Source organism: Stegostoma tigrinum, chromosome 1 (genome assembly GCF_030684315.1).
Source record: "Stegostoma tigrinum isolate sSteTig4 chromosome 1, sSteTig4.hap1, whole genome shotgun sequence".
NCBI classification, from domain to species: domain Eukaryota; kingdom Metazoa; phylum Chordata; class Chondrichthyes; order Orectolobiformes; family Stegostomatidae; genus Stegostoma; species Stegostoma tigrinum.
The window spans coordinates 6,809,418-6,823,587 of record NC_081354.1 but is presented as its reverse complement, the minus strand read 5'-3'; the positions used below and the strand labels follow the sequence as shown (position 1 = coordinate 6,823,587).

Sequence of the window (14,170 nt, the reverse complement as noted above, 5' to 3'; positions counted from 1 at the left end):
GTCCCTGGTGCTGTGAGGTCGCAGTGCTAACTGCTGAGCCACGGTGCTGCCAAATTTACAGTGTAATACTCACCTCAATTCGATCCTGCAAAATGCATCACCTCACGTTTGTTTGGATTAAACTCCATCTGCCTTTTCTAATCTATCTAAATCCTGTTGTGTCCTTTCACAATTCTCAGCACTATCAGCAACTCCACCAATCTTAGTGAAATCTGCAAACTTACTGGTCAGACCACCCACATTTTCTGCCTGATCACTTATTTATACTACAAACATCTGAGGATTTAAGATTGATCCCTGTGGAACACCACTGGTTATTGGTCTCCATTCTGAAAAACACCCTTCCACCACTACCCTCTGTCTTCTATGACCAAACCAGTTTTGTATCCATCTAGCCAGCCCACCCCGAATCCCATGTGATTTTAGTTTCCAAGTCAATCTCTGTCCCTGTATCCTGCCACTCTATGGACCCTAATATCAACAGAAAGCAGCAATGCCAAATCCAATTTAGAAACATGGGAGCTGTCTCCAGAAATTGTAAATGTGTGAAGCTCAGAACATCCACAAAATGGGAAATGGTGTGTGCGTAGGCAGGTCTTACAATTTTCAGGATTTTTGCCCAGACAGAGAGCATCTTCATCCTGGCAAAAACCCACACACACATTCTTCCTTTTGCCTATTTTGTCTTGCACTCTTTTCACCTTTAATTCGACGTCAGATAGGCCCTCCTTTAAAAGGAGCCTGGACTCACTTGCAATTTATTAGCAACGATACTTGTTTTAATGAGAATACAAGGTGTAGAGCTGGATGAACACAGCAGGCCAAGCAGCATCAGAGGAGCAGCAAGGCTGATGTTTTCGGTATAGACCATAGGCCGTAGCTGCTTAGCCTGCTGTGTTCATCCAGCTCTACACCTTATCTCATTCTCCAGCATCTGCAGGTCCTACTATCTCTTACTTGTTTTGATGTGGCTCAAAGTTTATTTTCTCTAACACATCCAAGGAATCCAAACTTTTTGAAATTGTCTACGTTAAGGGAAGGTGTTGTTTTCAAAGTACTTTGAGTCACTGTTGTGTTTGGAGGATTGTTGCACCAGTTATCAGAGGAGAAATATTTATTTACCTGGTCAGAAACTGCAAATGTGACTGTTTTACTGTAACTAACTTAACGTGTGCTTATGTGTTATTAAAAATAATCAGTAATGAACCAGATGAGTGTCCTCCAAAGGAACTGAAGTTGGGAGCAAACTCTAGTGATTCCTGTCTAAATACTGAACAAATTTGAATTTATCGGCATAATCTGGCTGAAGTTTTTAATGCTTTGAAATCTAAGATTAGACATGATCAGACCGAGTTACGGAACAGGCTCTCAACAATTGAATAGCTAATTGCTGACCTTGTTTCCTGTACCCTTTCCAAATTCAGCAATTTAAAATTGGCATCAACGTTTCTAATAGGACTCTTTCGTATTATTTATTTATTTATTACCTTTTTGGTGTTGTTTTATTCCAGGTGTGTTGCACGAATTTGGAAGGCCAAACCTTCTTCTCAAAGAAAGACAAGCTCCTATGCAAGAAGCATGCTCACACAGTGAACATCTAAAACTCATCGATGAGCTGTGAGAAGGACGATGATCGAAGATAACATTCAGAGGGACGGAATAGAAATGAATATTTTGCTTTCTTTTCTTGTTGCTGTGAAAGGCATCCAAACCGTAACTTAGTCATTGGGGTTTGAAGGGGGGAAGGGGTTGGTGTGAGGTGTTTGATTCTATTTTGGTTTGGGGCTCTTTTTAGATCTTTAATTCCAAATACATGGGTGGTTAGTAGCCAGTGTCATGGCTGCACTTCACTGGCTGAAGAACTGCATTCAAATAGCTATCTTGAATCTTTTAATGACCTGTTGCATAACATTTATTTAGGTATGCCTTCAAATATACAGCCTGCCATTTTCTTCCAAACTTTGCGTAAATGATCCCTGTTGCTCTAAAGGCTTTATGTAATAGTGTAGACATTCAGTTAAAATGATCATAATAAGTGTTTACTAGGACACTTTTCCAAACTTAATATAAGCTTAATTTGTTTAAAATCACATTAGGTCACTGTCTATTTTGAAATATTGCCCTTTCTGGATTCAGAATTAACTTGGTCCCTTCTGTGCATTGAATAGCATTTCCACAATTAAGCTCCTTACAATCATTAACTTATTTGGGAAGAAATTAATTCATGAGACAGCAACATTGCCTATGGATTTGTGAATAAGTTGGCTGGAATTTGACAGATATCTGTGAAGGGAAATAGTGTTTTATTTACGCAAAGGTGATGGACTGGTCAGACTTGTTGATGATGATCTTGGTTGGAATGTGCATGGTGTGAGAGACATGTGCCAGCAGCTTCAAGGATTTCAAACGATTATGATATGTTTCTGGTGAAACATCTTTCACCACTGTTTAATGGTTAAATTAAATGCCACCCTATTGTGAAAATCATGGTTGCAGTTCGGAATAGCAAAGCCACCAAGCTCTGGGAGTCCTGGAATTGTCCAATTTTATTGAACTAGAAGAGTGTGGTGTGAAATTTAATGCTATGAATTAACTGGTAATTACTTTCCTGGATCTGCTGGGCTATGTTTAAAGTTAGTGTAGTGTGTCTTAAATTTGCATCTCATCTGAGTGACAGACTAACTGAGGACTGGTGAAGCGGCATTCTGATGGTGTTGAAATCAATTTTGAGAACGAGAACAGGAAGGACTTTGGGTGGAAGGAAATCTCTCACTGTCGCAATGTAGAGAAGAGGGGGGGATTCTGGATTTCATAAGCATCCTTTGCCATTTATTATGACTGGACAACTGAACAGTGACCTGACCACAAGGTCAATTTGGATCAGGCACCTTTGTGGAGAACCCGGAATTATCTCAAATTGAGCTTTTTTTTTGTTAGAAGGAAAGTCAGGATCTACCAACTTTATCTCAGCAATGTACTGCAACCCACGGTATGAACAAGGGAGTTACTTGTTACAGGGCAGTGGAGCTTGGTTTTTAACTGCCTAACTCATATTGCATTATTTATATAGTCTGAAGCTGTTTGGATAAGGGGATTTATAATGCATCTTGAGATGATCAAGCATTTGTAGCTAGATTATTCCAGTTCCCCCTTCTTACATTATTGATCAAAGAGATGGGAGGGGTGATTGATCTAACTAGTATGATGGTCATCAGTGTTTGTGGATTTCCACCTGCTTAATTGTGCCAAGCCTTGGATTAATGAACGGGTGGTTTAACTTGTTGTACCCTGCTATAAAGTTAAATGGTCCTGTTGTACTGGTCTAATGCTGTGTTCATGAATGAGTGTGGCAGGATTGGTGAAGGGAGTAGAGGTGTTGGAGAGGAATTTCACATGCATTCCTTTGACCCTCAGCCAATACTTGGCTTTGCAATGCCATTGTGCACAATGAACTCAAAGTCAAAGAGCTGAGAAATGTGTCAGGTCTATGAAAACGTGAAAGCCCAAGACAGTTCGTGTATAAAGAACATTTCTTGTTGACAGAAATTTTTCACAGTTGCCCTTGGGAGTTAAAGTATTTGCTGCTCTCCCCTACCACGTGCAATAGGGCAAGATATCCTGGGTGGGAAGGGGAGAGCTTGTACCCGTTTTGTTAATGTAGTGTGAGACTATCGTTCTTACTTCAGTATGTTCCATGTTTTAAGTTAACATATGGCTCATATATTTAAGTCAGTTAAAAGTTTCACCTGTCAAAGCCAGTCTCACGAACAAAGGTGCGCATCATTTTAGTGTGATAATGTTCATAGACAAGCATAGCTTCTCATAAGTTTTATCTTTTGAGACAGAATCCACAGGTTACATTTTCTTTAGACGGTTCATAGCATGATCAGTAGTTTTGTAAATTCAAGAACAGGGAGCAGTCCCATCACAATCCATTATCATTGGGTCAAAGGGCAAATTGACCAGAAAATTCATTTTTTTTTGGTCCACTCTGACGACTTTTATGTAATAGAAGAACACACATCTAGCCTTGTCTGTGGTCTCTGGGACGTGTCTTTCATAAGAATGTACAATTAGGTAATGTGATAACTAAGCAGCCAGATTACCTACAGAAAAGAACTAAAGGGTTAAGTTTAAAACCATCTAACACTTTGATACATTATTACATTTGTCTATAGTTCTTAGGGTGAGAGGTCTTATGTGGTATCTTAAGATGGTCGAGCCTGTTGTGTGCTGCTCCCAGCACACAATGATCATCCAACATTGAGTTTCTCCATCATTTCAAGTGACAATGTTGCTAATTCCTCATTCTCAGCTGTTGGACCTTTGTTTCTTAAGGATGAACTGAAATTCTCAAAATTGTGCTGAGCTTTTGCAGAAGAAATTTTCACTCGGCAATTTTTTTGATTTTTTTTTTAAAGTTTGAAATGTATTTTCTTGACTATATTGAAATATGGCCCCAGGTGTGAAAGTGGGTTGTTCCTGTTTATGCACACTGAGGATCTGAAATGAATGTGTGTCAATTATCTCTCTGCATCAGTTCCCTTCAATGCTACAAGTCCTTGTCTACAAAGGAGAGAGGAATCAAAGAGTATACACCTGGCATGAATTGCATGAGAGAAAAATGTAGTCATTGTTGAAAAATTAATTTTTGATTTTTTGAAAAAACAAGCTCTTTCTGTCAGCACATTTTTTAAGAGTAAGTTAGAATGAGAGCATCCTGTGCCAAAATACATGCTTGCTCTCATTCACCCAGAAGCCATAGTAAAAGAGGATCCAGGATTGTGTTGGAAGGAAGATGTGGAGAGTTGATATTTTGACATGTGGTTATCTCCTTGTTTCTACCCTCCCTTCACCCGACTCCATCACTAGCCCCCACATTTGTCATGTAATTCATAACAAATGTTACTATGATCAAAACTCAGTCGACACCAGGTTATAGTCAAACAGATTTATTTGAAATCACAAGTTTTCAAAGTGCTGCCCCTTTGCCTGATTGAAGGGGCAGTGGTCTGAAAGCTTGCAATTTCAAATAAACTTTTTGGGTTATAACGCTGATGTCATGTGGTTTTTGACCTTGTCCACCCCAGTCCGACACTGGCACTTCCACATCACTGATGTTACGATAGCAATGAACTTGACTTGCCATCAGTTCATTTCAGCCTGCTCTGTGCAACACATATTTGTCTGTGAACTAATTTGGATTTGTTCACGACGAAGTGCTTAACATTTTGTGCTGAATCTCAGTTGCTCGTTTGAACGGGTACATTGTGGTTGTGTTGACTTATTTAGCAAACAAACCAAAGCCTTTTAATATTACCCGAAACAAGGTGATGTGAGTGTTCACCCTCTCATCATTCTCGAGCAGATTGTATGAAATATTCTTGATGTACTTGAGAAACACGTCAGATGGTCAATCTACCTGTGTTTGCTCCACTTCCAACTGGATTTAGAATTGATTTTCAAAAGGCCTGGAGATGTTGGGAGCTGAAAATTAAAATCACTGAAACAACATAAGGAAATCTACCTGGATTTAAAATATTTCAAAGAGTTGTATGAGAGTTTGCTTTTATATTTATGCATGCCTCATTTATGAATATATGCAATGAGAATACTTTTGAACTGAAATGCTTAATTGCCAATGTGCTTCCACTCAATCACTAGTTTGACTGTATCAGAAGTATAATAACATGATTTGCTTTGCTATATGCACATTAATAAATTTTTATTTCACAGTCTTTAGCAGAAGTTTTTTTTTACATTTCCAAGAAGTCTCTTATTTTCTCTTCAGTCATACCAATATAATTCACTACTTTATTTCATAATTCAAGGTGCTGATCTCACTACCCATTTCTCCCCAGTCCACTTTCAGGGGAATGCTTCTTTTCCCCAGGTGCAAACATCAGAATAACGAAGTTGAGACCATTTCAACAAATGATAGACCTGGAGATTGTTTAAGGAATGCATGCTGCGTGTGTTCGATTATGTTTGTCTCTAGCAGGCAGGGAAGACGCGGTCGAGTGAAGGAGCCTTGGCTCCCAAGAGAGGTCGAACAACTGGTTAAGAGGAAAAAGGATGCTTATGTAAGCCTTAGGTAACAAAGATTGGAAAAGGCTGTAGAGGGATACAAGTTATCCAGGAAGGAGCTGAAGAAAGAGCTTAGGAGAGCTATAAGGGGGCATGAGAAAACCTTTGGCAGATAGATGAAGGAAAACTCCAAGGCTTTTTACATGTACATGAAGAATAAGAATGACCAGAGAAAGGGTAGGGTCAATCAAGGATTGTAAAGGGAATTTGTGCATGGAGCCTAAAGAGATAGGAGAGGTCCTTAATGAATTCTTCAGTATTCACAACTGTGAGGGACCTAGTTATAGCGGAGGACTGTGTGAAACAGGCCAGTAGGCAAGAGGAGGTCAAAGTTAGTAAGTAAGATGTACTAGGAATTTTGAGGAACTTGAAGATAGATAAATCCCCCTGACCTGATGGGATTTACCCGAGGATTCTATGGGAAGCAAGGAAAGAGATTGCACGGCCTTTGGCGATGATCTTTTTGTCCTCACTGTCCACAGGTATAGTGCCAGAAGATTGAAGAGAGGCAAACGTCATTCCCTTGTTCAAAAAAAGAGAACAGGAATAACCCCAAAAATTAGAGGCCAGTTAGTCTTACATCAGTGGTGGGCAATTTATTGGAAAGGGCTCTGAGAGAGAGGATTTATAATCACTTGGACAGGCACAGTTTGGCTCGTGATAGTCAGCATGGATTTGTGAGGGGTAGATCATGCCTCACAAACCTTATTGAATTCTTTGAAGAGGTGACCAAACATGTGGATGAAGGTAGAGCAGTGGATGTGGTATACGTGGATTTAAGTAAGGCGTTTGATAAGGTTCCCCATGGGAGGCTCATGCAGAAAGTAAGGAGGAATGGGATAGGGGGAAATGTGGCAGATTGGATTCAAAATTGGCTGACCTTAGAAGACAAAGGGAGGGATAGTGGACGGAAATTATTCAACATGTTGCTCAGTTACGAGTGGTGTACCACAAGGATCTGTTCTGGATCCTCTTCTATTTGTGATTTTTTGTAAATGATTTGGATGTAGGAGTGGAAGGGTGGATGAGTAAGTTCGCGCATGATACAAAGGTGTGTCGAGTTGTGGATAGTGCTGAGGGCTGTTCTAGGTTACAAAGGGACATCGATAGGATGCAGAGCTGGGCTGAGAAGTGGCAGATGGAGTTTAACCCTGAAAAGTGTGAGGTGATTCATTTTGGAAGGACAAACTTGAAAGCAGAATATTGGGTTAATGGAAAGATTCTTGGCAGTGTGCAGGAGCAGAGGGATCTTGGGGTTCAGGTCCACAGTTCCCTGAAAGCTGCCACCCAGGTGGATAGAGTTGTTAAGGTGGCGTATGGTGTGTTAGCTTTCATTAATAGAGGGATTGAGTTCAAGAGCCATGGAAGTTATGCTCCAGCTGTACAAAACCCTGGTTCAACCACATCTGGAGTATTGTGTCCAGTTCTGGTCGTCTCATTGCAGGAAAGATGTGGAAGCATTGGAAAAGGTGCACAGGAGATTTATCAGGATGTTGCCTGGAATGGGTGGGTGGGGGGTGGAAGGGGGGAGAGGTCTTGTGAGGAAAGGTTGAGAGAGCTAGGGCTTTTCTCTTTAGAATGGTGAAGGATGAGAGGTGACTTGACAGAAGTGTACAAAATGATCAGAAGTATAGATGGAGTGGACAGCCTGGGACTTTTTCCTCAGGTGGAGGTAGCTATTACGAGGAGGCATAGTTTTAGAGTGAGTGGAGGTAGATATAGGGGAGATGTCAGAGGTAGGTTCTTTACCTTCTGCGGCAATGCATCCCATGCCCCTACCACTCTCTGAGTAATGGAGTTGGCCTCATTGGCCTATGGATGATAGTGTAGGTTGGGGTGGACGTTAGATAGACCTTAGGTTTAGGATAAAAATTCGGCACAACATCGTGGGCCGAAGGGCCTGTACTGTGCTGTACTGTTCTATGTTTTATGTTCTATGAATGGGCCTGTATTCTCTACCCAGTGATTTCAGCTATATGTATCAAGCTCTTAGAGGATCTAGTAAAGACTGTAGATGCTGGAAGCTAGTGTCAATAAATGTGAAGCTGGAAAAGTGCAGCAGGTCAGCTGGCATCCGAGGAGCAGGAAAGTCAACATTTCGGGCCAAAACCTTTCGTGAATTCTGATGAAATGTTGACTTTCCAGCTCCTCGGATGCTGTCTGACCTGCTGTGCTTTTCCAGCTCCATATTTATCTCTGCCACTCTACAGTTGATCTAATCTTCAATCAATTAAAATGTTTAAAAAGATTCAGCAGGGTAGATGAGTGGTTCCCAAGTTGTGTGTCATATGGGAGTGAACAGAGTCCACAAAAACTAAAATCATGTTAATGTTCCACCCTTTGTTGACAGCCATCATCATAGGCAGTCTCTCACTATGAGGATGACTCTCTCCCATTCTCAGGGTGGCTGTATAGACCAATACAGCTTCCACAGGCTCTCTTACACCTGGGGCAGGTGGTGGTGGGATGGGTTGGGTGGGGGCATTGCTGTGGCAGTTTTCACCTGGCTTCCAACTTTTCCCAATGGCAAGTCGCGAGGTGCTCGATGCCTTCGCAGACAGACATCCTCCGCTTTGGATGATCTTGGACCAGTGATTGGCAGGTGGGAATGCTGCATTTTGCCAGTGAGCTCTTGAGGGCATCCCCAAAGTGCTTTCTCCATCCATCTGGGGCTTGCCTGCTGTTTTGAACCTGGGTGTAGGGCACCTGCTTGGGGATTCTTGTGAGTCATGTGGATGACATTCCCAGCCCATTGTAGTCAATCAAGGGTGGTCAGTGTCTCAGGATGTTGTCCTGGTTGAGGAAGCTGATGTTGATGCGTCTGTCTTCCATGTTGGCAGTAGGCAGCTGCAAATCAGAAAATGAGCTGCTGGTGTTAGAGATTCTTTGGTGCTGATGCCCCTGAGCAGAAGTGCTGCAATGTAAATGCCCACCTCCAGTTGCCCTTGAGAATGGTGGTGAGCTGCTTCCGAACCTACAATGGCCATGGAGTTGAAGTAGACACAAAGGGCATTTAAGGCGAGATTTCCTGGATTGTGACTCAACAGCATTGAAGAAGTAGTGTTATACATACAAAACAGAAGGATGTGAATCTGAAGTGATAACATTCTCCTATACTTGCTGCTGTTACTCTTTCAATTGTCTTGAAGAGTTGCTAATCTGACGAGGGTCTGCAGTCTTTTAGTATTGATTTTCATGTTTTTCCACTCCCCATATACTCCAGGCTAATCCAGTATTCACCCGGTGTGGTAACTCTTAATCCCTGCCCAACAGCCCCTCTGGCCATAAAAATAATTTTACAGGTATAGAACAGAGAACAGTATAGCGCAAGTACAGAATAAGTAAATCAATGATTTTGTTAAAAAAATGTTAGTGCAGTGATACTGATTTCAAAGGGAATGGATAATTAACAAGCTTCTCCTTGTAGAGAAACAAACATCATTGGCTTCTAAAGCAAAAGCTGAACAAGTAAATTATATATCAAGATAGAGCCATAGAACTCTACAGCATGGAAACAGGCCCTTCAGTCCAACTTCATGCTGATTAGATATTCTAAATTCATCTACTCCCATTTGTAAGCACGTGGCCCATATTCCTATAAACCCTTCCTATTCATATACCCATCCAGATGCCTTTTAAATGGTGTAATTGTACCAGCCTCCACCACTTCCTGTGGCAACTCATTCCATACACACACCACCATCTACGTGAAAAAGTTGCCCCGTAAGTCCTTCCTAAATCTTTCCCTTCTCTCTTTTACCTATGCCCTCAGGTTTTGGACTCCCCACCCCAAAATAAAAGACCTTGGATATTCAGCCTATCCATTTCCCCTCATGAACTTAAGCCTCTATAGGGTCACCCTTTAGCCTCTGATGGTCCAGGACAAAAACCTCCAGCCTACTCAGCCTCTCTCTAAAGCTCAAACTATCTAATTCTGGCAACATCCTTGTAAATCTTTACTGAACTTTCTCAAGTTTCAGAACGTGTTTGTTATAGCAGGCAGACCTAGAAAAGCATTCAGTATTCTAATAGTGGCCTAACCAATTTACCGTATAGCCACAAGATAACCTTCCAACTCCTATACTCAATGCACTGACCCATGAAGGCATGAGGATGAAAATATAGGGGGGGGAAAGACCTTGAGAATTTTTGAAAGATCAACTTCTCTGTATCTTTTTTGAACCAAATACATCACTATTTGCGCAGAGCAGAAACACATCTACAAAAATAACATAATAAAAGATCTGTAAGTCAAATCACTGTCCCTTTGAAAATAACACTATTTCCTTAAAGAAGAACATAATTGGGAATATCAGGAACTGAGGACCTTTGAAACTGCTTATTTAATAATGATGAAATCTAAACTGACATCATCTGGATTCATTAAGTGTAGTAATAGATCTAAACTTCTACCTCAGGGAACCTGCTGAAAGGAACGAGTGCTACTGTGCTACAATGTGAAGGAAATGATTGAATATCATGGGTACCTGCGACTTCATGGATCCAGGCACCTGGTGTGGAATGATACATTAATGATAATATTCTACAAAGGAGCACGAGATGTAGGATCAGAAATAGGCCATTCAGTCCATTGTGTCTACCCAAACAGTCAATGAGATCATGACCGATCTGATAATCTGCAACTCCATTTACCTACCCTTTTCCCTTCGCCCTTGATTCCCTAACTGATTAAAAATCTGTCCACCTCTCAGCTTTGAATATATTTAATGATCTAGCCTCAACAGGCCACTATGGTAAAGAATTCCACAGCTTATCTACCTCTGAGAGAGGAAATTCCTTATCTCTGTCTTCAATGGCTGACCCCTTACTCTGAGTGGTCTCTGGTCCTAGCCTCTCCACAAGGGGAAAGAGCCTTTCTCAATTTACCTTATAAACAAGGGATCTCCTGTGTAAGTGTGACCCAAATACACCAGCAATCTATAATCTGTACCAACACTGGGTGTTTGAACTTGACACGGTGATTATTACACATCACAATAGTTTGAATGTCCACATAGAGAGGTGTGTATACATATGATTGCAATTAATTAATGGCAGTCAAAATGCAGAAGAATCCTTTAAAGTTACTACTCTTCAACACTGCAAACTGTAGTCAAACAGATAATTTAAAAATCACAAGAAAACACAACCATTCATTGAAACATTGAAACTAGGAATAGGGTAGGCTGTTGAGCTGCTTCGCCATTCAGTATGAGCATTGCCTAATCCTCTGTCTCAATGCCATATTCTCAGCTTCTCCCCATTAACCCAGGAAATGCCCCACATAGTGGAATTTGAATTCAATAAAAATTTAGAATTAGGAGTCCAAGGATGACCATGAATCCATTGTTGATTGTCAGAAAGAAAAATCCATCCAGTTCGTTAATATCTTTCAAGGGAGGGAGCTGCCATTCTTACCTGATCTGGCTTGTATGTGACTCCAGATCCACGGCAATGTGGTTGGCTCTTAATTGCTCAGTGGGCAATTAGGGATGGGCAATAAAATCTGACAGAGTCAGTGATGCCCACATCTTGTGAATGAATTAGAAAGGTTCGATACCCCTTAAATTTTTTTTCCTCTTTACAGTATGAAATGGTCTACCCTGTAACCTGAGACTGCATCCCCTGGTTCTGGACTCCCATTGAATACACCTCCTGCATCTAGACTGTCTAACCCTGTTAGAATTTTATACCTTTCATCAGTTCCCTTTCTCATCCTTTTAAACTCATGTGGATATAGGCCCAGTTGAACTATTCTTCTCATGGGACAGTGCTGCCGTTCCCAGTATTAACTGAATGAACCTTTGCTGCACTCCATCAATGGCAAGTATATCCTTTATTCGGTAGGGAGACCAAAACAGCACATGATATGTCAGCTATAGCCTCACCAAAGCACTGTATAACTGCAGTAAGACATCCCAACTTCTGAATGTGGAACCTCTTGCAATCCAGGTCAATATGCAATTTACCTCCCTAATTGTTTGCTGAATCTGTCTACTTCCATTGACTGGTGTACAAGGTTTGGGTTGGTTTGGACATCCACATTTCCAATGTATTGCCAATTAAATAATACTTTGTCTTGATGTTTTTCATGCTGAAGTGTATAACTTCACATTTAGCCACATTGTACTGCATCTGCCAAGTGTTTGCCCACTCACTCAATTTGTCTCAATTACTTTGAAGTCTCTTTGCATCCTCCTCACAATTCACAATATCATCCAGTTTTCTATCGTAAGCAAACTTGGAAAGATTGCTTTTGATTCCCTCATCCAGGTAATTTATCTATATAGTGAGTAGCTGGGACCAAAGTACTGATCCCTGACCTATCCCCCAAGTCACTGCCAGCTACTCGGGGAGGGGGGAGAAATGACCCATTTATTCCAATTTTATTTCCTACCTGGCAATTGATTCTCAATCCATGCCAAAATGTTACCTCCAATCCTATGTGCCTTAATTTTGACCATTAGCCTTTAAGGAAGGACCTTATCCAAAGGCTTCTGAAAAACCAAATACATTACATCCACCGATTCTCCCTTATTGATTCTGCTAACTCGATCATACTACTTAAGTATGACTTGCCTTTCTTAAACCTATGCCGGCTTTGTCCGATCCCACTAATGCTTTCAAAATGTTATGTTATCATGACTTATACAACAGACTCTAGCATTTTCCCCACTCCTGATGATAGGCTAAATGTTCTGTAATACTGTGTTTTTCCTTTCCATGCTTTGATAAATAGGGCAGCACAGAGGCTCAGTGATTAGCACTTCAGCCTCACAGCACCAGGGACCTGGGTTCAATTCCAGCCTCGGGTGACTGTCTGTGTGGAGTTTGCACGTTCTCCCTGTGTCAGCGTGGGTTTCCTCCGAGTGCTCCGGGTTCCTCCCACAGTCCAAAGATGCGCAGGCTAGGTGGATTGGCCATGATAAATTGCCTGTAGTGTTCAGGGATGTGCAGGTTATAGGGGGATGGGTCTGGGTGGGATGCTTCAAGGGGCGGTGTGGACTTGTTGGGCCAAAGGGCCTGTTTCCACACTGTGGGGAATCTAATCTAATCTAAATAGTAGAGGTTATATTTGTCAAACTCCAATCTGTAGGAACTGTTCCAGTGTCTATAAATTTTTGAAGATGACCACTAATGAGTCCATTCTTCCCAGAGCCATTTCCTGTGGTACTCTGAGACGTAGGTTATTAGCCCTAGCGATTTGTCAGCCTTTAACCCTATTCATTTCCCTAACACCATTTTCTTCCCTACACTGACATCCTTTAATTCCTCCCTCTCACTCTCCTCTTGGTTTCCTAACATTTTTTGGAGGTCATTTGTGACCTTTTTTTTGAGAAGACAGTAGGTATTTGATTCTTCTGTCACACTTTGTACCCCATTATAATTTCCATGGTTTCTGACTGTAAGGGGCCTACATTTGTCTTTGCTAATATTTGTTCTTTCACATGTTATTGGGAACTTCTACAGTCAATTTCTCCTTCTTGCAATTTTACTCTCAAACTTTATTTTCCCTCTCTTGATCAAACTTTTTTACTTCTTTTGCTGAATTGTAAAATCTTCCCAATCCTTAGGCTTTGTTACTTTTTCTTTTGGAAATTTTATGCATCTGCTCTTTGGATCTAATATTATCCTTAATTTCTTTTATAAGCCATGATTGAACCACCGTTCATCTTCCAGGAATAATTGTTGTAATCTCTGCACTGAAGGATGTTCCAAACTGATTCTGTAAGTTTCCTGAAATGTAATCACTGTTACAAGTGTACAAAACATGGTAGCAAATATTTGCACAGCAATAATCCATGAACAATGTGATGATAGCCAGGTGATTTATTTTAATGATGTTGATTGAGGGATAGAAATTGGCTAGAATACTGAGCAGAACCTGCTTCATTTAATTGTGCTGCAGGATTTGTTCTGCATCCACCAGGAGGAAGCGATTACTACCTCTGTTTGATATTTCATTTCAAAAACATCACCTCTGATGATGCAGCATGTCCTCAGTGCTGCACTGAAGTGTCAACTGGATTCTGGGTTTGAGCTTCTTCAGCGGGACTTGAATCCACCACATTCTCTCTCAGAG

At 41.1% G+C, this 14,170-nt stretch overlaps 1 protein-coding gene across 15 annotated transcripts in view; it reads left to right on the top strand.

Annotated features, from left to right (window-relative positions):
* pdlim5a (PDZ and LIM domain 5a) overlaps positions 1–5,738 on the top strand; it is a 252,103-nt gene extending 246,365 nt beyond the window's left edge. For all 15 annotated transcript variants that reach the window (XM_059649664.1, XM_059649648.1, XM_059649741.1 and 12 more), the window contains one exon: positions 1,512–5,738. In XM_059649664.1, coding sequence (XP_059505647.1) covers positions 1,512–1,601 — 90 coding nt within the window. In that variant the 3' untranslated portion in view covers positions 1,602–5,738. The remainder of the gene's footprint in view (positions 1–1,511) is intronic.
* Positions 5,739–14,170: the final 8,432 nt, after the last annotated feature.